The sequence below is a fragment of the Solanum stenotomum genome, chromosome 1 (genome assembly GCF_019186545.1).
Source record: "Solanum stenotomum isolate F172 chromosome 1, ASM1918654v1, whole genome shotgun sequence".
Taxonomy (NCBI): Eukaryota; Viridiplantae; Streptophyta; class Magnoliopsida; order Solanales; family Solanaceae; genus Solanum; species Solanum stenotomum.
Window position 1 is genome coordinate 54933856 of NC_064282.1, and position 24573 is coordinate 54958428.

A 24573-nucleotide genomic window follows, 5' to 3' on the forward strand; every position below is an offset into this window, starting at 1 on the left:
TTATTTACTCTTCTCTTTCTCCTTATTCTTCCATCTTTCGTTATGACTAGAAAAAACTTTATGGGGTCTCTAAAAAATGTTGGTGATTGTTCCTCTGAAATTCTCGATCGGAACATTCTTTCTTTCTCCTTTGATTCTTTAAAGGACATATCCGACATTGCCTCATCTTCCTTAAGTAAGAAACCCCTTTCTATGAAGAAGTCGCGCTCTGATGTATCCAGATCTCTCTCTCCAAAAGACATGCAGAGGTTCTCGAGTGTCGAGCAAAAGAAGAGGTATGGAACCTATAAAAATCGGTCTGTTGTTCCTGGTCGAGTTACCAATCTAGGTCAACTGAAAGACTCTCACATTTCTGTAAGTAATGTTCTCAAGACTCAAAAGTTGTTTCTATTCTTTAGCCTCTATGGAGGTACATTTTATGAGAAACTTGTTTGTTTGTTTTATGTTAACCTCTGTATCTCTAAAGATAATGGTGTGAAAGTTGTATTATTGCGAATTAATGTCTATTTGAGGATGTGTTTGATATTAAAATTTCTGATGTTGTCCCTTAATGAATGGTATCTAGCATGAGGATTTTGAAGTATTCCTAGAAGCCATCAAAAAAACTGTTGCAAAATCAAGATTCGATCTCTAGATTTTGGCCCTATTTTTTTCTTTGAGAATCGTCTTTTGGCTCACATTATTGCCACCACTTTGGTTTCCTGAAAGGGTTCTCTAAGCAACCTTTTGATTCGAAATATATTTATTCTCTACTTCCTTTTTAAGAAGTATAAGATAACTTGAACTATCTGATTTAAGGAATACATGACGAAAACTATCGAGGATTTGAATGTGTCTATATCATTGCAGTATGATCTCTTCATCTTTTAGATTCTAGTGAACTCATTGGTCGATCTTTCTAGTTCAAACCTGTTGAAGTCTCTACAATGTATGATATTCACATTTTCTAAATATGTCTTAGTCGGTAAAAAATAACACAAGAAGGTTTGAGTGATAACAAAGATCGAATTCATCAAGGTGACCTAGATTTCTACTCACTCTGCTCAGTTACTCAAGGACACAAAGGACATCAAAGTCTGATTGCTTGCTGCGGAAAATGAAATGGAGGTGCTATAAGAAACTGTAGATAAGATTCTTCACATGCATAAGGACAACATAGACATGGGAAAACTTTGGATTGCCATGGATGAGTTGAAACTAGAAGGGGTCTCCACTGTGAACAAGCTAATTAAACAAGTAGACTCCCCCAAGACAATTTCTATATAAACTTTCTATTCCGACTTCTCAATTAACGTGAAACGTTCCTATAAGCATGCCGCCCACCTGTTGACCGGGTGAATCAAAGTTATTTTCCGGTCAACTGTCCACCCAATCAAGTGCAAAAAACACAGTAAAATCACGCAAGACACTCTGCTAGTGTGCTTCCTGCTCGCGAGAAAAGAAAGAAGAACTTCGCCATATTCTCAAGAATTAATATCATATATATATATATAACATAAGTCTTGAAATTATATTATATACATTTGAACATAGTTGAAAGAATGAGAAAATTCTCAAAAGGTTGTCTCTCTCTCTATTTCTATTGCACTAATATTGTAATATTGAGTATTCTTAAATAGTTTGATTTTAGGACAAAAACAGCAAAATAGTTAACTCCAATTCCCCAAGCAGCCGGGAAAGCCTCTGAAACGGTGAAACCCTTTCCCCTTGCAAACAATTCTCTGCGATCTCCTGCAACTCCCCTTGCCCCTTCACGTTCTTCTTTCTTCCTTCCCCTCGGTGAATTCATAACTTTAACCCAAATTCAACACCATTTTTTCTTGTTTTTATTGAATTCGTTGTTTGTAATTTGGAATTTCTCTCGGTTTTCCTTTTTCTGTCTTTTTCAATTCAAATATGTGACATCTATCTATGCATGCATAGATGATTCATTGCGGTTGTCAATATCCAGAAAAGCTCGGCAAATATCTACTAAAATGGGGGCCTTAACATGTAGCAGCCGAAAACGTGGTGATGATTTTTTCACCTCGAATTATAAAACCCCACTTTCAGTTTCCTCTAACGTTGACCACATATCCAAAAAACCTAGGCTTTCTCCATCTATGAATCAAATCCAAGGTGATCCTTTGTCCAGAAAATCAATAGCTGCAAGAATTTTCAAATACCCATCTAATATAACTCCCATAAAAAGAGAAATTCATGCTCCTTGTAGACGATTAAGAAGTGGGTCCAACTTAAATTATAACAAAATGGGGAATTTTCTAACTCAACAGTATGATAGAGCTAAAAGAAGTGCATTTGAAACGCTGAGGTATGTGAAAAAAGATAAAGAAGTGATAAACATTGATGATGATGAAATTTGTGAAGAGGGTGTGTCTGAGGATTCAAGTGTTAAGGAATTGGGAACTGGGGTTGATGCAAAAACGGGTCTTGCTAGTGGGTCGGGTCAGAGATGGAAGGAGAGTAATGGGGTTGTTGAAATCATGGATAATCCTGATGGTGTTAAGGATGTGGATAGGAACTTTCAGGTTTTGAGTCCTTCAGTTGTAACAGTGTCGGATGGTGTGAATTTGAAGGTGGAGAATGCAGAAAAGATGCTGGATACATTATCTTTGAGTAGCAATTTTGATTCTGCTTATTCTTCATCTTCAGTTCCTCCATATAAGAAATTGCTGGGTTTAGCTGAGAAAAGAAACGGTAATTTAAAGAGACTGCAGTTTGATATAGGGTATACTGAGAAGGTTCTTGAGACACAACATTTGTTAAGGCCTCAGAAGAATGAAGAGTATGTTAAGGAGGTAATAATATTGCTGGAGCCTTTATTATAATGTCTTTTGCATGCATTTATAGGCCTCGTTTAATTTGCAATTATATGAAAAAAAAATCAAGCCGGGTATAAAATGATTAGCTTATGTGTTATTTGTGGTTTATTAACTTGCAGGATGTGATTACAGAACCCTTTGTGCTCCTTGATGAGGAGGAAGAGGCTGAAGTTTCTCGTGCTTTATCTAAATCTTGCAGGTATAATTTATTTAAACTTCCATTTGTTTTCAGACTTATCCAATTATCAATTTTGCACTTTCTTTGTATGTTTTTAATGGACTTATTTCGCAGGAGGAAGGTTTTGGCAAAACATGAAAACTCCAATATAGATATTACTGGAGAGATATTGCAGTGTTTGAGTCCTGGGGCATGGTTGAACGATGAGGTAATACTTTATGTCAGTTACTGAGCTTGTAGTGGTTATAGAAAATGCTGGAATGGTGTAAGGGAATGAGGAAGTTTTCTTCTTTTGCAGGTCATTAATGTGTATCTTGAGTTACTAAAAGAGAGAGAAAGAAGGGAGCCCAAAAAGTTCTTGAAATGTCATTTCTTTAACACATTCTTTTACAAGGTCAGTTCTATGCCTTCGAAATCAAATTTGCGTTTCAAAGTTATTCAGTTGCTTGCTAGGTTGCAGTATAGCTGTGTGTTCAAGGATAAAGTATATCAGCCATTCTAGGTTTATATCACTCATCTTCTGCATGAATTTTCATGAATGAGGAGTGATTTTATTTCCTTCATCTTTTTATTTTTCCTGCTCATTTCACATTTCTTTGAATTGGAGTTTGTTTGTCCAAATTGTTATAAGCATCAGACTAGCTAGCCCGACCATCACAGTTATAAAAATAAATAAATAAATTGAGTATGGATTTACACAGCACACACACTCATAAAGTTACTCACCATGCTTCCCCAGTCTGCCGGTTACTTTATACTCAAAAAAGAAAAAAAGCTCTTTTATCGCAGATACCCGATAGATTGGCATGCTTGCTCATTAATCTTTTCCTGCCTTTATGACGAAATGTTTTTCTTTTATTTGATGAAGTAAAAAGCTTCTTAGTAGCCATCAAGGAGATGCTAAAGATTACTACGTTTGAGATTATAAAAAATATTGAGTTGGGACTCCTAAATATAGGTGGCTATCCTGCCCCCAAGGCCTAGCTCAAGTGGCAAAAGGTGGAGGATTTGTGGCTTAGGTCGCAGGTTCAAGCCCCACACCATGCAAAGCGAAGCCCGGTATTTAAGTGGAGAAGGGTAGAGGGGCGGGCCCATTATCCACCAAGTTTAGAAGGCTGTGATTGGTCCAAAGGGCGGGTCACAGACGGATTTCTCGGTTATCAAAAAAAAAATATAGGTGGCTATCCTAAGGCCAGAGAGCTAACAAAATGCAAAAATTGTCAGGGGATATATTGTTCCAGCTGCATAAATTTAAAAGACTTCTAGCTTTAGTAGACTGGTCTGGAGTTGATAAACCATCAAAGCATCTTCTGCTCCTTTCTGCCTTAAATTCTAGCAAATGCAAGGGGGAATCATCCTCCATATGCTTCTGATGCATTCCAACTTTCCAGCTACTCCAACATTCAAAAGCCTCTTTGGTGGACTGTGGCATGACCCAACTGAGTCCAAAAATGGAGAGAAGCATACTCCACATATTAGTTGAAACTGTCCCTGCAGGAAAAGCTGATTTTTGGTTTCTATGGTCTTATAACACATAAAATATCTATTCAGAATCTGGATGCTTCTTTTGCTGAGGATGTCCTGGGTTAGTTAGGCTTCATGCAGGGCAGTCCAGCTGAAACATATGATATTTAGTGGCAGTTTTGTCTTCCATATTAATTTCCAAGGTCAGCAGGTCACCATTTCATTTTGTGCTAAAAAAGAAGCATATCCATCTTTGACAGAATTGTTCCCATTCCTGGTATTACCCCATTTTAGCCTGTCTTCTGACTGGGAATGTATAGTTTAGCCCTCCGGCTTAGCGAAAAGGTTGAGGAGTTCTTCATATTCCAGTCATGTATTCTCTTGAAAGTTCGTTCCAGGTGTTTCCTTCTCTTTTTTTGGGATGAAAGAGTATGTATCTAGAGATCTGAAACAGCTTAGGAATTCATCCTGTAGCTTACATCTGCTTAGCCATTTGTCTGTCCAGAATTTGATGTGCATTCCATTGCCTAGAGCAAAGTGGGAGTTTTGTGAGAATTTCCCCCACATTTTGCATATGCACTTCCAGGGGCCAACCCCATATGGAGCTTTAGATAATTTAGTACGCCAGTGATTCTGGACACCATGTTTAGCATTTAAGACTTCCTTCCAAAGGACTTGCTCTTCTTGTGTGTACCTCCATAGCAGGAGAGCTTTGTTGTGCATTTCCAGATTTTTATACCCAGCCTTCCTTGAGTTGTAGTCACTGTGACTTTGGACCACTTCACTACGTGAAATTTATTCCCTTGCTGTTACCTTGTCATAGGAAAGATCTTATGATTTTGTCAATATGTTTCGGGACCTTGCTTGACATAGAAAATAGGGACATGTTATATGTATGGATGTTGTCCAGGGCATTTTTGACTAGTGTAAGTCTTCCCCTCATTGAAACAAATTGTATTTGCCAAGTTTCAAGCCTCTTCTCACAATTCTCAATCATCCCTTCAGATGTCAGTAGCTTTGTATTTAGCACCTAATGGAAGCCCTAGGTAAGTGGTAGGTAGTGAACCAGTATTGCAGCATAAGATTCCTGTCAACTCCTCCAGAATTGGCATCTCATTTACAGTATGACACTCTTTAGCATGTTGATATGTAAGCCTTGCAAGGCTTCAAATACAAGCAGTGTAAGATTGAGATATAACATTTGGGACTTAATCTTCCTTTTAAACTTTATTCCCCTGATGACCTTTGGAACATATTTAGCACCTTCTTGGTGCTGTTGTTGATACTTAGAGATGACGAAGAAGCTGCTTGGAATGTACTAAGTTTTTTATAACTAAAAATTTTATGAGGGCTAATGGTGCGAAGTTCAGAACTCGGTGGATGATGCCCCTCCCCACGTGGACCCCTCTCCACTTAGATACCAGACTTCTGTTTGAACTTGTGACGTGCAATTGGAATGTACTAACAAGTGCCTGCTCTAAAATAAAATCTCATTTGTGTATCAATAACCATGTTTCCCTTTTACCATGGCCTCAAAGAGAAGAAACCTTTGCAGGGTTTGTCCTCTTTATGATAGATTCCTTATCTGATCTGCAAGGATCATGATTACCAATTATTTCATCACCAACTATTTCTGTTCACAATGTGTTAATGAATATCTGATAGTTGCTATGCTGATCTTTGTAGAGAACCTTGTTTCTAATGCTGATTTGAAATTCTGAGTAATGCATGATCTGATTTGAGTTTCTGAGTAATGCATGATCTGATGGTTGACACACTGGTTTTCTCAGTCAAGTTGGTCTTAGAATTTTCTTGTTAATAGTCCCTATAAGATGCCTATAATGCGCCCCTGAATTTATCCTTTTTATACAACATCATTGCATCTTACTTATCATCCCCTAAGTGAAATCTGTGTGTATAATTCTTATATAAAGTTTCTTACAAACAGAAGGTTATACCTGCTAATTGTTCTTGTGGACATTTTCTGCAATTTCAGTTAATCAGTGGCAAGGGAGGCTATAACTATCAATCTGTGAAAAGATGGACATCCCAAAGGAAGCTGGGGTACTGCCTCTTTGAATGTGATAAAGTAAGAGTTTTCATCATTCATCTCTCTTTTTTTACTTTATTTTGTTGTCTATTGTATATTGATTGATATGTCCTAATTTACTTAGATTTTTGTCCCTATCCACAAACAAGTACATTGGTGCTTAGCTGTCATCAACAAGAAGGAAGAAAAGTTCCAATATCTTGATTCACTTGGAGGAAGAGATCAGCAAGTACTGAAAGTGCTGGTATGTTTTGCATCTGCTTACCAGGAATTAGTTTTTCAAGAGAATGCATATGTGACATTTTGTTTTCAGTTTCTTATCCCATTTACTTCCTTTCTGACTGTACCGTGTCAATAATTCATAATAGGTTCTATGCAGTCTGCTATGTAGTATCATTACTTAAATTGAAGCTTGAGTAGGCAGAAAAAACATTACCACCTGCATTAAGCCTTTTAATATGTTAGTAGTGATGATGATGGAATTTGCTGGTTAATAGTGGATGGAAATAGACGAGATGTTTTAATCTTGTTTGTGTTGCCTCCTAAGCATATGGGGTTGCTCTGCGTTGAATTGTTGTTCATCTCCATTGGTGTCACATGATCCAATTGGTTAGGCTTTTTACAAGACTGGTTTAGTATAGATAGGGTATCCTCTTCCTTTGTCACTATTTACTTTAATTTGTTCTTTTTGTTCTACTGTTCCAATTTGTTGTATTTTCCTTCCTGTCTTAATTCTTCCCAGCTTGGATGTAATATACTGTCAGTTGTACTTGGGTGTGACCTTATACCTAATTCCTGTTGGAATTTGGTAGTGTCTAAAGAGTTTCTTGAAAAGAAAATGAGAGATAGTGCAAAAAGGTTGAGGGGTGGGCCCTGTTCTTCCGGGTTTCAAACTGTGCAGTGTGCAGCATCAATGCATCATATCTCGGGGATTTCTTGGTTTCAGTTGTCTTATACACACACACACACACACACACACATATATATATATAGGCTATTGTTCACTCCAGAATACACATTTAGTCCCTAGTTGAGACTTACCATAGTCAGTGGACTAAAATGCCGGAAGATAATGTGATTTTCTTACTATGATACCATGGCGTTATGTCCTGCTTCATCTGGTAGCGACACTACTTGCAGAAAACTAAATGAATGAAAAAGAAGATATAGAAAGCAAAATTCAAGAGCTCTTTTTAACACTGGTTGATGCAATTAGTGTTTGAAAAAAAACGAATCTCATGTTTATTGAGTTTTCTTTTAGATTGAAGATGTCATGATCTGGGAAAATTGGAAAATACATGTGCAGGCTAGGTACTTCATTGACGAGGTGAAGGACAAGAATGGGAAAGATATTGATATTAACTCATGGAAGCTAGAGTTTGTTGAGGACCTCCCAGAGCAAGAGAATGGGTACGTAGTACGTGAATATCTTTTTCTTAATTGATAAAGACGTAATACTTCAATCTTGTTGGTCTAACAAGTTCTACTGACATGCTGGAGGCTAGTTAAGTCCTAATTGTACGTGCTTTGCACGTGTGTATCGCATTGATTAATATTAAATGTATATAAAAAAGAACAAATTGTTGTGTACGTTATATTATTAAAGTGTACTTAAAGAGAAACATGATGTATATATACTAATAAAGATGCACAAACAAAGATATGTATACTAATAGACCTCTGAGATCAAAACCAAAAACCTCTTAACCTTTCTTTGCCTTAACATGAAGTAATACCATTTGTGGCTTGAATCATTGTGTCATGAATCAACAAATCTAGGGAAAAATAAGAAAATAATTAGATCATTAATTGCACATCAATCAATTATGTGTAACTGTTAAATTAGGTCTTAGGCCTAACTCACACCCCAAAAGCTAACTCTAAGGGAGGAGGATTGCCCAAACCTTATAAGGAGTCCACCCATCTCATTAACCACCGATGTGGGACTTTTGTCATGCTTTAACACCCCATCTCACGCCCAGTGCTTAACATCTGGTGCGTGGACAATTTTTGATTTTGGGGGCCCCAACATCGGGTGAGACGGGCCCTGCTCTGATACCATGTCATTATAATAAGTAGTGACTTCATTCTCACCCTGCTTAGCTTGCCATAGTTTAATTTTTAACTCAAAAATTTGAGAGGCATTTTCTACATTTGAATATGTCTCCCTAACGGCTTCCCACACTTCCTTAGCAATGGGCAAAAAGAGATAAGATTTACCTATGACTGGTTCCATGGAATTTATTAACCAAGCAATCACGAGTGAATTCTCTGATCTCCAGGAGTTCATCTTTGGGTCTCCAACTCCCGGCTTTTTTGTCTCTCCAGTCAGATGTCCCAGCTTTCCACGGCCATTGATTGCAAGCTTTACGGACTGAGCCCATTCCAGATAGTTCTTCCCATTTAATCGATGAGAAGTTAACTGGAAGGGCATATGAGAAGCATTGCCTCCTTGTGTCATCAGATTTTCTGCAGGAGCTTCCGGAGAAGAACTTTTGTCTTCTGTTGATGTTTCAGAAAGATGCTCTCCGTGAAAGGCTGTTTTACCCATATGATATTAGGGGAAAAAGTCCCGCTCTGATACCATGAAAGTTTAGATACTGTAAAAGTATATTTTATTCATAGTGTTTGTACAGTATTTATAAGAGAACAAGTAAAGACCAATTAAACTAATCAATCCCTAATTCTTAGGAAATCCTTGAATCAAGGGATTTCCTCTAAACTATTTTCCTAGAATAATATATTCTAATCCCATATTCACAGGAGCAAATTCTAATCAAATCTGCTAGCTTTATTTGTGGAGCAGATTATAATCAAATCTGCCAGCTTAATAGTGAAGCAGATTATGACTAAATCTGCCTACTCATTCAACACTCCCTCTCAAGTTGGCATATAAATATCAAACATGCCTAACTTGCTCACAAAGGACTCAAAAGTAGTTCTGAAAAGACCTTTTGTGAAAATATCTGCAACTTATTTTGTTGTTGGCACAAAAGGAATGCACACACTTCCATCTTCAATCTTCTCTTTTAATGAAGTGTCTGTCCACTTCAACATGCTTTGTTCTATCATGTTGAACTGGATTATGAGCAATTCTTATGTCAGCCTTATTGTCACAATACAACTTCATTGGAAAACTCACAGGTCTTCTTAGTTCTTCCAAAAATCTCGAGCCACAATATTTCACAAATTCCGTGTGCCATGGATCGATACTCAGCCTCAGCACTACTTCGGGCCACCACATTTTGCTTCTTACTTCTCCATGTCACCAAATTNGCAATTCTTATGTCAGCCTTATTGTCACAATACAACTTCATTGGAAAACTCACAGGTCTTCTTAGTTCTTCCAAAAATCTCGAGCCACAATATTTCACAAATTCCGTGTGCCATGGATCGATACTCAGCCTCAGCACTACTTCGGGCCACCACATTTTGCTTCTTACTTCTCCATGTCACCAAATTTCCCCAAACAAATGTACAATATCCAGATGTAGACCTCCTATCAATAGATGAACCAACATCCGTATAAGCCTCAACACTTCTTTGCTCGTTCTTCTTGAAGAACAACCCTTTCCCAGGTGAACTCTTTAGATACCTTAGGATTCGATACACAGCTTCTTGGTGTTCTTCTCGTGGAGAATGCATGAACTGACTGACTAGGCTCACATCAAAGGAAATATCAGTTCTAGTATGTGACAAGTAAATCAACTTGCCTACCAATCTCTGATATTGGCCCTTATCAATCAATTTTCCTTCCTTTACAAACTTCAGATTTGGATCAATTGGAGTTTCAATTGGTCTACAACCACTCATTCCTGTTTCTTTTAACAGATCAAGAACATACTTCCTTGGTGACATTATAATTCCTTTCTTCGATCGTGCAACCTCCATGCCAAGAAAGTACTTTAGTGGGCCTAAGTCCTTTATCTCAAATTCTGAGGCAAGACGTTCCTTTAGATTTTTTATCTCAACCACATCATCTCCTGTGAGGATAATATCGTCAACATACACTATAAGAACGGTTGTTTTTCCTTCCAGTCAATGTCGAGTAAACATTGTGTGATCTGCTTATCCCTGCACATACCCTTGCTTTTTCACAAATTGAGTAAACCTTTCAAACCAAGCCCTTGGAGATTGTTTTAGACCATAAAGAGATCTTCTAAGCTTGCATATCTTTGACTTGTACTTCCTTTCAAAACCTGGTGGGGGATCCATATAGACTTCTTCCTCTTAAGTGCCCATTCAAGAAAGCATTCTTCACATCCAACTGCTGAAGAGACCAGTCGAGATTTACTGCGATTGTCAACAGAACTCTAATTGAGTTTAGCTTAGCTACTGGAGCAAACGTCTCGAGATAGTCAATGCCATATGTCTGCGTGAATCCCTTAGCTACTAGGCGGGCCTTATACCTTTCCAAGGATCCGTCTGATTTGAATTTGGTGGTGAACACCCATTTACAACCCACTGGTTTCTTTCCCTCGGGTAAATACACTAACTCCCATGTCTCATTTTTTTCAAGAGCTCGCAATTCCTCCAAAATAGCCTCCTTCCACTCAGGAACTTGTAGAGCATCCTGCACATTTGTTGGAATCTCCACACTAGAGAGTTGTGAAGTAAAGGCTGAATAACTAGGAGACAACTTTTTGTAGGACACAAACATAGAAATAGGATATTTAGAAGTAAATCTAACACCTTTGCGTTTCGCAATAGGTAGATCTAGATCTAAGGAATTAGAACTAGAATTAGTTGAAAGAGTACCTTGAATTACAGTAAGGTCTTGTGGGACTAATTTTTGGCATTGTTGAGAATCTTCGGTCTTTTTTTCTTGAGTTCGGTTCCTTCTCGAATACACCTGCATTTCTGTTTTTTGTTCTCTATTCCCATTTTTTTTTTGTCATTTGAAGGCGCTACAAGTTCAAGTTCAATTTCTGAGTTTTTATCATTTAAGTCACTTTGGTCCGTATCATCTCTTGGATCACACTTATTTATATCTTCTCCTACATCTGTCACATCAACATTTATTGTAATATCAGGCTCTTCATTTGCTTGATATCTAGTTTCCTCAATATCACAAAAAAAAGAATCTTCACCTACATGATACTCCCCCTGAATTTGAGTAGTAAAATAGAGTTGCGACTCAAAGAAAGTTAGGTCCATTGTGACAATTATCTTCCTAGCATGTGGATCATAACACTTATATCCCTTTTGACTTGGGGGCATATCCTACAAAAATACACTTCTTAGCCCGCGGTTCAAGTTTACTACGATTATGGACATGAACAAATGTTGTACAACCAAAAACCCTCAGAGGCAGATCTGTAGTTAACCTAGAACTAGGAAAACTTTCTTTGAAAACTTTAAAAGGTGTCTTAAATTCAAGAGGGCGAGATGGCATCCTATTAATAAGGTAAGTGGCAGTCAAGAGAGCCTCTCCCCAAAGGTGTTGTGGAACTTTACTAGTAAACATTAAAGCTGTCGTTACCTCTAAAAGGTGTCTATTCTTTCTTTCGGCGATACCATTTTGTTGAGGTGTATCTGGGCAAGAGCTTTGGTGTACTACCTCAGTTTTTCTAAAGAACTTCCTAATTGGTCATTAAAAAATTCACGGCCATTGTCACTCCGAAAAATCTTGATTTTCTCATTGAACTGTGTTTCCACCATGACATAGAAAGTCTCAAACACATTTTTAACCTCAGATTTGTCCTTCAATAAAAACACCCAACTCAATCTAGTATGATCGTCAATAAAAGTTACAAACCACTGTTTCCCAAACATTGTTGAGATTCTAAATAGACCCCAAACATCACTATGAATCATTGTAAAAGGTTTTGAAGCCTAATATCTTTGAGAAGGAAAAGAAGATCGGTGATGCTTAGCCATTTCACAAAATTCACATTGGAATAAGGATGGATTTTTATTTCTAAATAACTGAGGTAACAAATGTCTTAAATAATAAAAACTTGGATGTCCAAGCCTATAGTGCCAAAGCATGACTTTATTCAAAACAAAAGTAGAGTTCAAACAAATAGGAGTCAGTTGTAGTGAGTTGTTCCCGTTGTCAAGAAAATAAAGACCTCCTGATTCTCTAGCACTGCCAATCATCTTCCCCGAGACCTTTTCCTGAAATTCACACAAATCGGAATCAAAAATAGCACGACAATTAAGAGAACGGGTTAATTTACTGACAAAAACTAGATTACAAGAGAGCTTTGGAACATGAAGAGTATCATGAAGTATAAGAGATGGTGATAGCTTAATAGTTCCTTTTCTAGCAATTGCAGAGAAGGAACCATCAACTATCTTGATTTTACTATTCCCTACACAAGGAGTGTAAGTAGAGAAAAAACGGGAACTTCCAGTCATTGGTCACTAGCTCTGATACCATGTTAAATTAGGTCTTAGGCCTAACTCACACCCCTAAAACTAGCTCTAAGGGAGGAGGATTGCCCAAACCTTATAAGGAGTCCACCCATCTCATTAACCATCGATGTGGGACTTTTGTCATTCTTTAACACCCCACCTCACGCCCAGTGCTTAGCATCTGGTGCGTGGGCAATTTTGATTTTTTGGGGGCCCCAACATCGGGTGAGACGGGCCCTGCTCTGATACCATGTTAAATTAGGTCTTAGGCCTAACTTACACCCCAAAAGCTAGCTCTAAGGGAGGAGGATTGCCCAAGCCTTATAAGGAGTCCACCCATCTCATTAACCACCGATGTGGAACTTTTGTCATTCTTTAACAGTAACCTTAACATATTTAAATTCTAACAGATTATATGATCTAAAAAGAACAGAATTTGAAAAGAGAAAAGTACTATCGAGTATAGTGTCTTAAGGAGATTTTATTTAAAACTCCTCAGTGCGATTATTTTATAGACAGCTACATTTCTTAAATCTAATATGATTTTATTTGCCTCCAAATTAGAAGATAGTATTTAATATTAACTCTATTTCTTAAAAAATGAATAAAAGGAAATAATTAGATATTTATGATTTTTCCCGTTAGTAGTGTTGTTTATGTATGACGCTAGCTTCACTTTATATTCTATTATACATACTTAAGAAAATTGCCAATCAAGTTATAGGAATATAAGCCCTAACTTGGATAGAAATTAACCGAAAGCCTATTTATATTTTTGTAGCTCTAAATGATTGAAATTCTATTGCAAGTATGATGGCAAATTGTGACTTCAAAAGCTTGTTTATTAGGTTTAGAACATATTAGCTTGAATAGCGTGCATTTTTTAAGTTGAAGTACAATTATTTTAGATTAAAACATTCAATTCTTTTAACTGACCTCTTTCTTTAATATTTTAATTTTTTTGTTTAACATAATTTAAGTAAGATTTATGTAAGACAAAAATATTGATTTTAAAGTTTTAAATGTTAGGACTTTTAATACAAGTTCAAATATGGAATGATTGAAGAAACTCTTATAAATTATAGTGAATCTCTATCTTTTGGACAAAAGTTAGAATCCCTTACTTTGGGACCAAGTCATTTTTCTCTATAAATAAAAGGGTTCTCTTCATTGTAAATCATACCTCAAGGGAAATAAGAACTACTCTCTTTTCTATTCAAACAGTAGTTGGGAGTTGTTTGATGTGAGGTATAAGTATAATAATCTCGGAATAAAGTGCAGGATCATTTTATCTTGCGTTTGGTTGGAGTTATTAGGTAATCCTTGGATTATTTATCCCACCATTTATACCATAGTGATGAGATAAGTTATACCATATACATGGTGAAATAACTTATTTCAGGATAACTTATCTCGGGATAATTAATCTCCGAATAACTTGCTTCCAACCAAACGACCCCTTAGTATTAGAATAGTACTCTACTTTTAGACAATTGTCATAAGGAACACATGGACATTATCTAATCAGAATTGCAAAAACAATTTCAACCCATGTTAAATTTGAAAAACCAAACATAAGAACACTAGATTAAACTAGTACCAATGATTTCTTCTTCTTTTTCTAGCAAGCAAAAAAACTAGTACCACTGTTTTCTTCTTCTTCTTCCTTTTTTTTCTAGCAAGCAAATAAACAACAACAACATACCCAATGAAATCCGCTAGAGCTGAGTTTTCCAACTGCGTTTTCTATCTATTTGAGATTCACTTTTGCCAAAGGGTATACTCATATATTTGGGCTAGAATACAAAGATTTCTTCTCTCATGGCTAAAATAAAATGTCTGCCTTTTTCTATCTATGGCCGTCGTTCACCATTGGCCTCTTGATCAGTTGGATACTAAGAATGTTTTTCTCCACGGTAGTCTTGAGGAAGAAGTCTATGGAGTAGCCATCGGGTTTTGTTGCTCAAGAGGAGTCTAGTGGTCTTGTATGTCCATTGTGCATTTCACTCTATGGTCTGAAACAATCTTCTCAAGCTTGGTTTGGGAAGTTCAACACTTCGCTCAGGAGTTTGACATGACTCATAGTGGAGATGGTCACTTTGTGTTTTATCGATGGATTGCATCAAATTCAGTATTTTATTGGAGGACTAAACACATTGGGATTAACTGTCATTTTGTCAAAGAAAAGATACTCTCAGGAGATATTGTTACCAAATTTGTAAAGTTAAAGTCGAGTGATTGCATGTACCAGCTTGAGGGAGAGTGTTAGAATAGGAGTAAGAACAAGAATAGTTTCCTACTTGGAAAAGGATTGTAATGTAGTGTCCTAGCTGAAAAAGGAGTCCTCTTTTTTTTTTTTTTTTTGAAGTAAGATGTTGTATTAGAAAGGCATCAAGGAGATGCAAATTACATACACAAAAGCATGGTTAACTCGTGAGAACCAAAACACCTATTTAATCAGGGAGTTAACCACAAGCAAAAGAATGATGGCTAAGCCATGTTGAGGGAATTAATGAAATCTAAGAGGGGTAATATATCATTTACAGGGGATAAATTGCTCCAATGGAAGAGATTAATAAGGCAAAAGGATTTGAAACTGCTAATTGGAGTTGAGACACCATCAAAACATCTGAGATTCCTTTCCTTCCAAGTACACCAAAAAATACATGATGGAATCATCTGCCAGGTCTTCTTGATGGGGCTATCAACTTCTCTAAGACTCCAACTTCCAACTACTTCTTTGACACTTCGCGGGAGAATCCAGTTGATACCAGCAATTGAAATAAACATATTCCAAAGAGCTGCTGCCACTGGACAGTGCAGAAACAAATGATTCACTGATTCCAGGCTATTGAGGCACATGAAGCATCTGTTTACTAGCTGAAGTATCCTCCTATTTAGATTGTCCAGGGTTTGGATAGTATTCTTGAGGGTAGTCTAGGTGAAACACTTGATTTTAGGGGGTAGTCTAATCTTCCAAATCAGTTTCCATGGCCACTGGTCTATCATGTCATTTGAAGAGCACAACTTATGGTATCCTTCCTTCACTGTGTATATTCCTTTTTCAGAGTTGCCCCATTTTAAGCTATCAGGCAAGTGAGGGGTCATTGAGGCTCCTTTCGGAGTTCTAAAAAAATCAAAGAGTTCATTAAGCTCCCTTTCTTGAAAATTCCTTCTAAAGCGAGGTGCCCATATTCCACCTTCTCTGTTTTGAGCCACTGAAGAGTGTGTGCCAGAGGAGCCTCTGTAAATAGGAGCGTGGGATACATTGAGAGGCTGATTGTTAAGCCACCTGTCTTTCCAAAATTTAACTGAGTTACCATTTCCAATCCTGAAGGACAGCTGAAAAAGGAGTCTAATATAATGTCTATAAATAGGGTCTCAATGTAATAATGTAGATACACAATTTTCATAATATTCTTCTCCAATATTTCTCACGAGTAATAACCTAAATCGTAGCATTTTACCTGGAACAAGCATATATAAGAAATATACAGTTTGTAAATCATCAACAATAGCTTGTTTCAATCAACTTAGCAAATTCATGTATGAAAACTATGTTCAAGTTGTTTAAATAATCACATCGTTAGGGTCTTTATACAACATTAGTTTTTCTTACAAGGTGCACCAGGTCTAACAATCTGACGTTAGATAATGGAAAACTGGCAAAGTTAACTTCTTGAAATAGTTTATTCATAATACCTCATATATTCATTTTCTTCTTATGTCAACTTCATATTCAACAATATATAATAACTCGGAAGTAGCATAAATTCAAGAGTAATCAGAAAGTAAGCTCACGGTAAAAGCGATTTTGTACATTTTCGAATATTTGATGATACCATTGTTTGTCCGTGTGCAAGAAAAATAAATTTCTGGATAAATCATTTCAATTCAAAAGACAAATCTAAAACATGCTACAGTTGAAAATCAATCCAACCTTGCTTCCAAGGATTATGTCGCAAAATATTTAATAATCTTAAATCACAGCATAATATTTAGATGCTATTTATCCCAAAAACTCATGAACTCTAAATAATTCTAGACATAATACCATCTCTTCAATAGACCACCACCACCACTGCTTCAACCAAAATTTTCTATCTTAAGAAGATGATATCAACAATCTTTACAAACAGGCTATGATGTGGAACTTCAAATTAACAAGAAAGTTACTATCCCCTAGTTTTAATACCAAAATTAGCCTTTTAGGTTGTTTCCCCAAAGTTCGAACTCCTAAAAGAAATTCCAGATTTTATTTAATCCTAAATCCCAGTTATTATGATTACTTCTCCCAACCAGAGGATGAATTCACAGTGAATATATATGTCAAGAACTTGCTTGTAAAAGTCATGAATGGAGGAAAGTGATTGGGTCTCCAAAATAGTGATCGTCTCTGCAATCTTCCTCTTATCTTCCCTTCTCTCTCATGTGTATCTTATACCTCTTGTTTTTTTTCTTCTGAAAATCACTCTTGCTGGACAGCTTGGTTTGAAACCAGCAGCGCTACTTTTATTCTTTGCTGATTGAATTGGAGCACTTTGAGAGACTTCGGGTATTGTAGGCATATTAGGATTGAGGAAGTAAAGCGTGCTATAAGTGGAAGGAGCATGAGAAAAGTAACAGGACTAGATGAGATTCCGATGGAGTTTTGGAAGAGCATGGATAGAAGTGGAGTTTTTCAGACAACTAAGATGCCCGAGAAATGGAGGCGGAGTACAATGGTTTTATTGTACAAGAACAAGGGTGATATACAAAATTGCAACAACTCTAGGGGTATTAAGTTGTTAACTCACACTATGAAAGTTTGGGAGAGAGTGGTGGAGATGAGAGAGAGGAGTGCATCTATTTTCGAGAATTAGTTTGGATTCATGCCAAGGCGAGCGACAACAAAAGCTATCCAACCTATAAGGAGACTTGATGGAAAAAAATCGAGAAAAGAATGACTTCTATATGGTGTGTATTGACCTTGAGAAGGCCTATGATAAAGTTTCGAGGGAAGTGGTGTATCTGTGGCCTATGAAGCGTGGGTAAAAACCGTGGGAGGAGACTCGGAGCACTTCCTATGGAGATGGGGTTACACTAGGGGTCAACCCTTGGTTAGTTTCTATTTGCCTTGGTGATGGATGTATAGACTCGAGGCATTCAAGATGTTGTGCCGTGGTGTATGTTATTTGTGGATGACATAGTATTGAATGATGAGACACGCAGTGGAGTGTATTCTAATAAGAGGTGTGGAGGCAAACTTTGAAGACTAAAGGGTTCAGGCTTAGCAAGATTTAGATAGAATATGTGGAGAGCAAATTCAATGATACGATGCATGAGGTAGGCGCAGAAGTGAGGCTTGACACACAAGATACCCAAGAGGGACAAACTTAAGTATCTTGGGTCTATAATCCACAGTAGTGGGGACATCGACGATGATATCACACACCGTATTGGTGTGGCATGGATGAAGTGAGGGCTTGCCTCTGAAGTCTTGTGTGATAAAAAAGTACCTTGAGAGCTACTGCATAAGAGAGGGGGTTTTACCCTATGCACACCCAAAGGTTAGTGGCTGTGCGTTTTCCTTATCATAAGAAAAGGTACCACTGAACCTCAAAGGTAAGTTTTAGAAAGTGGTAGTTAGACCGACATTGTTGTATGGGATGGAATGTTGGCCAGTCAAGAACTCCCATGTCCAGAAGATGCATGTTGTGGAGATGAGGATGTTGAGGTGGATGTGTGGTCATACTAGGAACGATAAGATTAGAAATAAGAATATCCAAGATAAGGTAGGTGTAGCCTCTGTGGTGGACTACAGAGATATGTTTTGGACATGTGAATAGGAGATGCATAAACTCGCTAATGAGAAGGTGCGAGAGGTTGGTTATAGAGGGTACGAGGAGAGACAGAGGTAGGAGTATTTATGAGAGATGATAAGGCAGTACATGACCCTAGATTGGAGGGTGTGTAGGACACGTATTAGGGTAGAAGGGTAGAAGGAAGTGTAGTGTTGTCTTTCTTAGGGTGGCTAATTGTTTTTGATTGTCCTTATAATAATAATCTATCCTAGTATGTTGTTTATGGTATTTTGACTATCACATCATTATATTGTTGTTTTTGGCTACTTTTGCATTGTTCCTTGTTATTTGCTATTTTCTCTTTATTGTCTTCTTCTTTTTATACCAGGATTTGTTGCACTTGAGCTGAGGGTCTTTTCGGAAACAGCCTCTCTACCTCCACGAGGTAGTGGTAAGGCATGCGTACATTATACCCTCCCCAGACCTCACTTGTGGTATTATTGTGGGATTTCACTGGGTATGTTGTTGTTGCTGTAATGAACTCAATTTGAATGTAACAATAACCAACTTCTCAACTATTATAATAAGACTAGGGTTCAATTACAAATCTAGTAACGAAATGCAAAAACTCAATTAGCAAAAGCCCAAACAGAAATATTGAACGTAAGAACTAGGGATTGATAGAGCTAGAAGGGAGATGAGAAGCTTAGACTTATAGAATGGAGATGAGAGGAATCAGACTCTTTACTCAACAATTTGCTTTAGCCTATTTTCCCTGGAATGTGCTATTTATCAACCTGGATCCCACACATAACCCCTTAATATTGTATCGGGCTGTTTTGGTATATCTGGTCTCGGCCCATTCATAACAATACCACTGACTCCAATAAGAACCCTGTCCTCAAGGTTCGAGTAAGCATGAGCATCCACTGGTACAGTTAGATTGGTAAGCAACAACGAAGCAACTTGGTTGGCACCCTGGAGTATTATAGACATGGTTGCATCAGTCTTGCTCAGTAGCTGATTAAAATGGCAGAGATGTGTACTAATGTGAGATGTATCCAAAAGAGCAATACACCTAATGATATCACCCAAACTTGTCGAAGCACTATTGGCAGCCACATTAAGGATCTTTATCATATTTTCTAGCAGCACTTCACTCAGATGGCTAATAGGAGCTGTAATGCCCTTGTCATTACATTCTTCCTTAGCATTAATCCATTTTCTATCAAATGAAATATTCCCATAAGTGACCAAAATGTAGGTAGTAGTGTCAGATAACGGGATGCTGAGAATTTCATCAAGGTTACTGTTAGGATCAAAAGGAGGTCCAAGAGCACTTGAAATATGGTAAAGATGATACTTCATAACATGCTCAGACTCGTCGAATCTAGAATTATTCACCTCGAAGTACTGAGCAACAGTTGTTAAAACTCTCCTTCCACCAAATCTCTCCACTAGAACTAAGACATGATGTAATCTATGGCGTGCAGTCGACTCTACTATCTCTATGACTTCTTAAAGTGTGTAACTAGCAGAGTGCAGAACCTTCACCTTATATACAATCCTTAATACTTTTACCTCCCATACCTGTAACATGCCAACAATAGCAGTGATATAGCGAAGATGCAAGGCTGATGTTTGCTGGAAGTTGGCCAAGAAAACATCATGTGTAATTGCATAATATTTAGCGAAGACTAGTGAATATGCAATTAAAAGACATGTTAATGCAGTGCAGTTATTGACAACAGAGAACCCCTTGAACCAGGACTTTACACTCCCTAGTTGTCCGGGATCCCACACTCTACTCATACGATTTGAATACGCAAATAAGAGAAACGTGTCAGTACATCTCAACAATAGTAGTTCCTTCACGTTCTCTATATAACCTGTAAGAGCCATGAACCCGAAACATATGCCCGGATCCCATACACAAAGATCCACTGTAGTTAACGGAATGGTTACAATAAACATAAGAAAATTAGCAGCAGGATCAAATGGAAATTGACTCAAAATATATTGACCATTAAATCCCCCAATAGATTTTCCATTTTCAGCGGCAGAAAGCAATCCCACAGAATGCATAGCACTTGTCGATATGGCACTCTCATTCTCCAAAAAATATTTATCAAGAAATAAATCTTCCGTACCCACTCTAAAGGTCTCTATCAGTTTGCCATTTAGGAGAGCCACTACCAAGTGAGTCAAGAAATACATACCTCGTTGGCATAGCTTGTTTGAGATGTTCATTCGCCATCATAACTTCACGACCAACAAGAAGAACTAACAGTGGTACCCCAGTTGCAATTGGATATACTATGTCATTAATTCACAAACGCGTATTCGACATCATAGTTCCCTTCTTAGAAAAAAGAACCAGAGTACCAGATGCATCCCTTTGAGGAGATGTGTCAAACAAAGCTACAGTATCTGGTGAATTTTCCTCCACATTATTAGATCCTTTCGTATCATTTAACACCGAAGTAGGGACCTTGGTTTGCATATTAACATATTCGCAGAATCTATCGTTAGGTTCAGGAATGTCAGAGCTTACAATTGTGTGTAAAATTTCATCGAACACCTGACCTTTTGTAATGGAAGAAGGTTCCTGTACCAAATCTGCTCCGACTGATTTTGCATTCCCAATTTGAGGAGTTCCCATGCCTTCAAGAGTCACAATCTCAGCATTACTTCCAGTAAGCAATGCCAAGGAATCCACATTGGTATACTTCTCAGGCAATGTCTCGAGAATATGGTCTGCCTTCGTGTTCCCACTTGTGAAGGCATCTTCCAGGTCAGATGATTGTGTAACGACTTAAATCTACATCTGCAGAGGCAGAGGTTGTCGGACGAACAAATGTAGCATAGCGCACATAGTCAAAATAGGCGCGTGAAGTATCTGCCATACTCACCGAAGCTGTGAAGGTTCGTTGGGGAAATTGCATAAGCAATTTTTCCGTAAAATGCTTCCAATCAAAGAATTGCTTGTTACGATGCAACCAAGTAAACCAAATAAGAGCTTTACCATCAAGGTAGAAGTAAGGAAGAGGTAGCCAGTCCTTCTTGGAGAAGCCAAGGCAGGCGAAATACTGCTCGGCCCGAAGAATCCAACCCACTGGGTCGTTGCCACCACTGAATCGATCTAATACCACCATTACAATTTGGAATACGAACAATGAAAGCACCAATGTAATGAACTCAATTTGAATGTAACAATAACCAACTTCTCAACTATTATAATAAGACTAGGGTTCAATTACAAATCTAGTAACGAAATGCAAAAACTCAATTAGCAAAAGCCCAAACAGAAATATAGAAATATTGAACGTAAGAATTAGGGATTGATAGAGCTAGAAGGGAGATGAGAAGCTTAGACTTATAGAATAGAGATGAGAGGAATCAGACACTTTACTCAACAATTTGCTTCAGCCTATTTTCCCTGGAATGTGCTATTTATTAACCTGGATCCCACACATAACCCCTTAATATTGTATCAGGCTGTTTTGGTATATCTGGTCTCGGCTCATTCATAACAGTTGCTGACTGGCTTTTCTCTTTTTATTTTTTATTTAAGTTGTTGTTTCTCTCTTTTAATTTCTAAGTTTTTAGTTATTATTGTTGTTAAGGAGGTGAGTTATAACTTAGGACGAAAGTAGTTTAATGGGTTGGGTTAGGTAATTTAATTGGTTACTTGTTTTAAATGGGCCAAGCCCCAATTCTTTAAGTCATTACATTTATTTAGCTTGTTTTTCGTTAAATACACTAACATTGGAGGGCAAATGGATGGGAACTTGAATTTTTGTGCTTTTAAAGTTCTAGTGACTGCAAAGAGAAGCTGATCAAATGAAACATCAAACTATATTAAGTTTTGTTAAACGATTGGGAAGGTCTAATTAATTGACCCTAAATTTTGTTACAATAGCGTGCCCAATCTATTTTTTAGCTTGTTAGGGTTGCAAGAAATATGAATCAACTTTGTATACTATAGGTGCTTGATTTTCTACTGACTGACTTCTGTGGATGAAGTTTGTTGACTAATCATACTGATAAAAGCTGTCACTATGTACAGGTTTGACTGTGGTATGTTCATGCTCAAGTATGCTGATTTCTACAGCAGAGATATAGGACTCTGTTTCAGTCAGGTAAAACTATGTACTGGAATACTCTTTTTGCAGCTCTGGATGAAAATTGAAAATGATGAGGCTAACGGTTCAAAACCGGGTTTTGAGTAGGAAGGGGAACACGTGTGTGTGTACATACACATATGTATTGCATATGTACAAACACAACACACATGCAATATATATGCGTGCGTATATGTTTTGGGGGTGGGTGGTTGGGTTATTATACCAAAATATTTCCACTTTAGGTTTCTTGATGTTAAGAATATGACTTTTGATCTTCCTGTGCTATGTTAGACTGCCAATAACTCTCCAAGAGCTGTGTATAATTCACTGGTTCTCTTTCTCTCACTCTCTCTGAAAACTCTCACTTTGTTTCCATGTTCACCGATTTCTTGGCCATGAACAACTTCCTTGTTTGCCCATTCTTTCCTACATGTTAATACTTCTTTTGGGTTATAAAGAACTCCATCTCTACCATTGAGATGAAAATGGTTGTAATTTCTTTCTTAAGCAAGTGCTAGTACCAAGCAGCTGGCTTGTCCTAACTTTTAGAAGCTTGGTTTTCCTACTGCTCACCTTGTTCTTTGTGATAGAAGTGTTTTCTTGTTTTCCCTTGTGGACAATGATTTTTGTTTTTGCTAATATGTTTTTAAGATACCTAGGGACCTGGGTGGTGGTAGCTGGTGTAGTCCTTGTGACTGATTTTTTGCAAGAAAACATGCTTATTGAAACTATAGATAATGTTGCCCTTTCCTTGTAGGAGCACATGCCATATTTCAGGTCTAGGACTGTCAAGGAGATCTTAAGGTTGAAAGCTGAGTAAAAAACCTGAGCATGCTCTTTGCTGCAATTTCAAATATCCCGTGTGAGCAACAGAGTGGACTATGGAGTTTGTTGGAATGATTGATGCATTCCTAACAATTTCCTGAAGGCCTTGTCTGATTTGTATATTTGGTGGTTTGACTGTCTAATGAAGACATGATTTTGTAGGTTGAGGTTTGAAGGGCTTTAGTTTCTGTTGTTAATTGTTTCCTTTTTAGGTAGGTCTTTAGAATTCTCAGATATAGCATCCAGCTGTCTTTTGGAGAAAGCTTAGAACGATTGAGGAATTCCTTGCTGACCATTTAACTTTCTCTACTCATGAAGATGGACTGGAAAGCAAGCTCAAAGTTGTAATGTATGAAATTGTTTCTTTCTTCAGTAAAGAAGAAGTTCAAGATTTCTGTTGTTTGATCTGTTTAAGTATGCATAGGCATGTGTTGCACACGTTGGGGTTACATTCTCATTACCAGGAAAGGTTTATTCAGTTTATATTTCGTGTTGTCAAGCTTGCATCTTGGTTGGGTTCAATTTGTTTCTCATTCCAAAAGTCAGAAGTAGAGAGCTCTCTTTTTTTTAAATGTTAATGTTTTTTCTTTCCTTGAATCCAAGGATTTTTCAACGTTAAGTTTGATCAATTAATATCATCCCTTTTGCGATGAATAATTGGTCACGGACTGGGCATATTAGCAGCGAGTGGGATGAGTGGAACTGATGAACTAGCTTGAATATTTGCTGAAACACAATGAAGTATCATATAGCAGTTAAAGTGAAACTGATGAACATGCTTGATTGCTGAAACACAAGGAAAAATTCTAAATGTTTTGGATATAAGAACAACAAACAGTAAACGCTAAAGTCGGAACAGACACTAACAACAACTGTTCTATACACAAAGTATATCAATTCCATTGTCGATTATAAGGCTTTTCTTTACTTTTCAGCTGCAACCACTTAAGCACTGAGAAATGCA

General features: G+C 37.4%; 2 protein-coding genes across 3 annotated transcripts in view; one reads left to right on the forward strand and one right to left on the reverse strand.

Annotated features, from left to right (window-relative positions):
- Positions 1 to 24573, reverse strand: part of LOC125853793 (probable protein phosphatase 2C 40) — a 103199-nt gene that overhangs the window by 62008 nt on the left and 16618 nt on the right. The gene's annotated exons all lie outside the window — the stretch shown is intronic.
- On the forward strand, positions 1671 to 24176 carry LOC125853856 (ubiquitin-like-specific protease ESD4). Its single transcript, XM_049533609.1, has 10 exons — positions 1671 to 2798; positions 2942 to 3021; positions 3115 to 3208; positions 3299 to 3394; positions 6413 to 6415; positions 6461 to 6553; positions 6639 to 6758; positions 7821 to 7924; positions 22727 to 22799; positions 23542 to 24176. Exons 1-10 carry the CDS (start codon positions 1977 to 1979, stop codon positions 23602 to 23604), a joined length of 1548 nt encoding a protein of 515 aa, XP_049389566.1. The 5' UTR covers positions 1671 to 1976; the 3' UTR covers positions 23605 to 24176.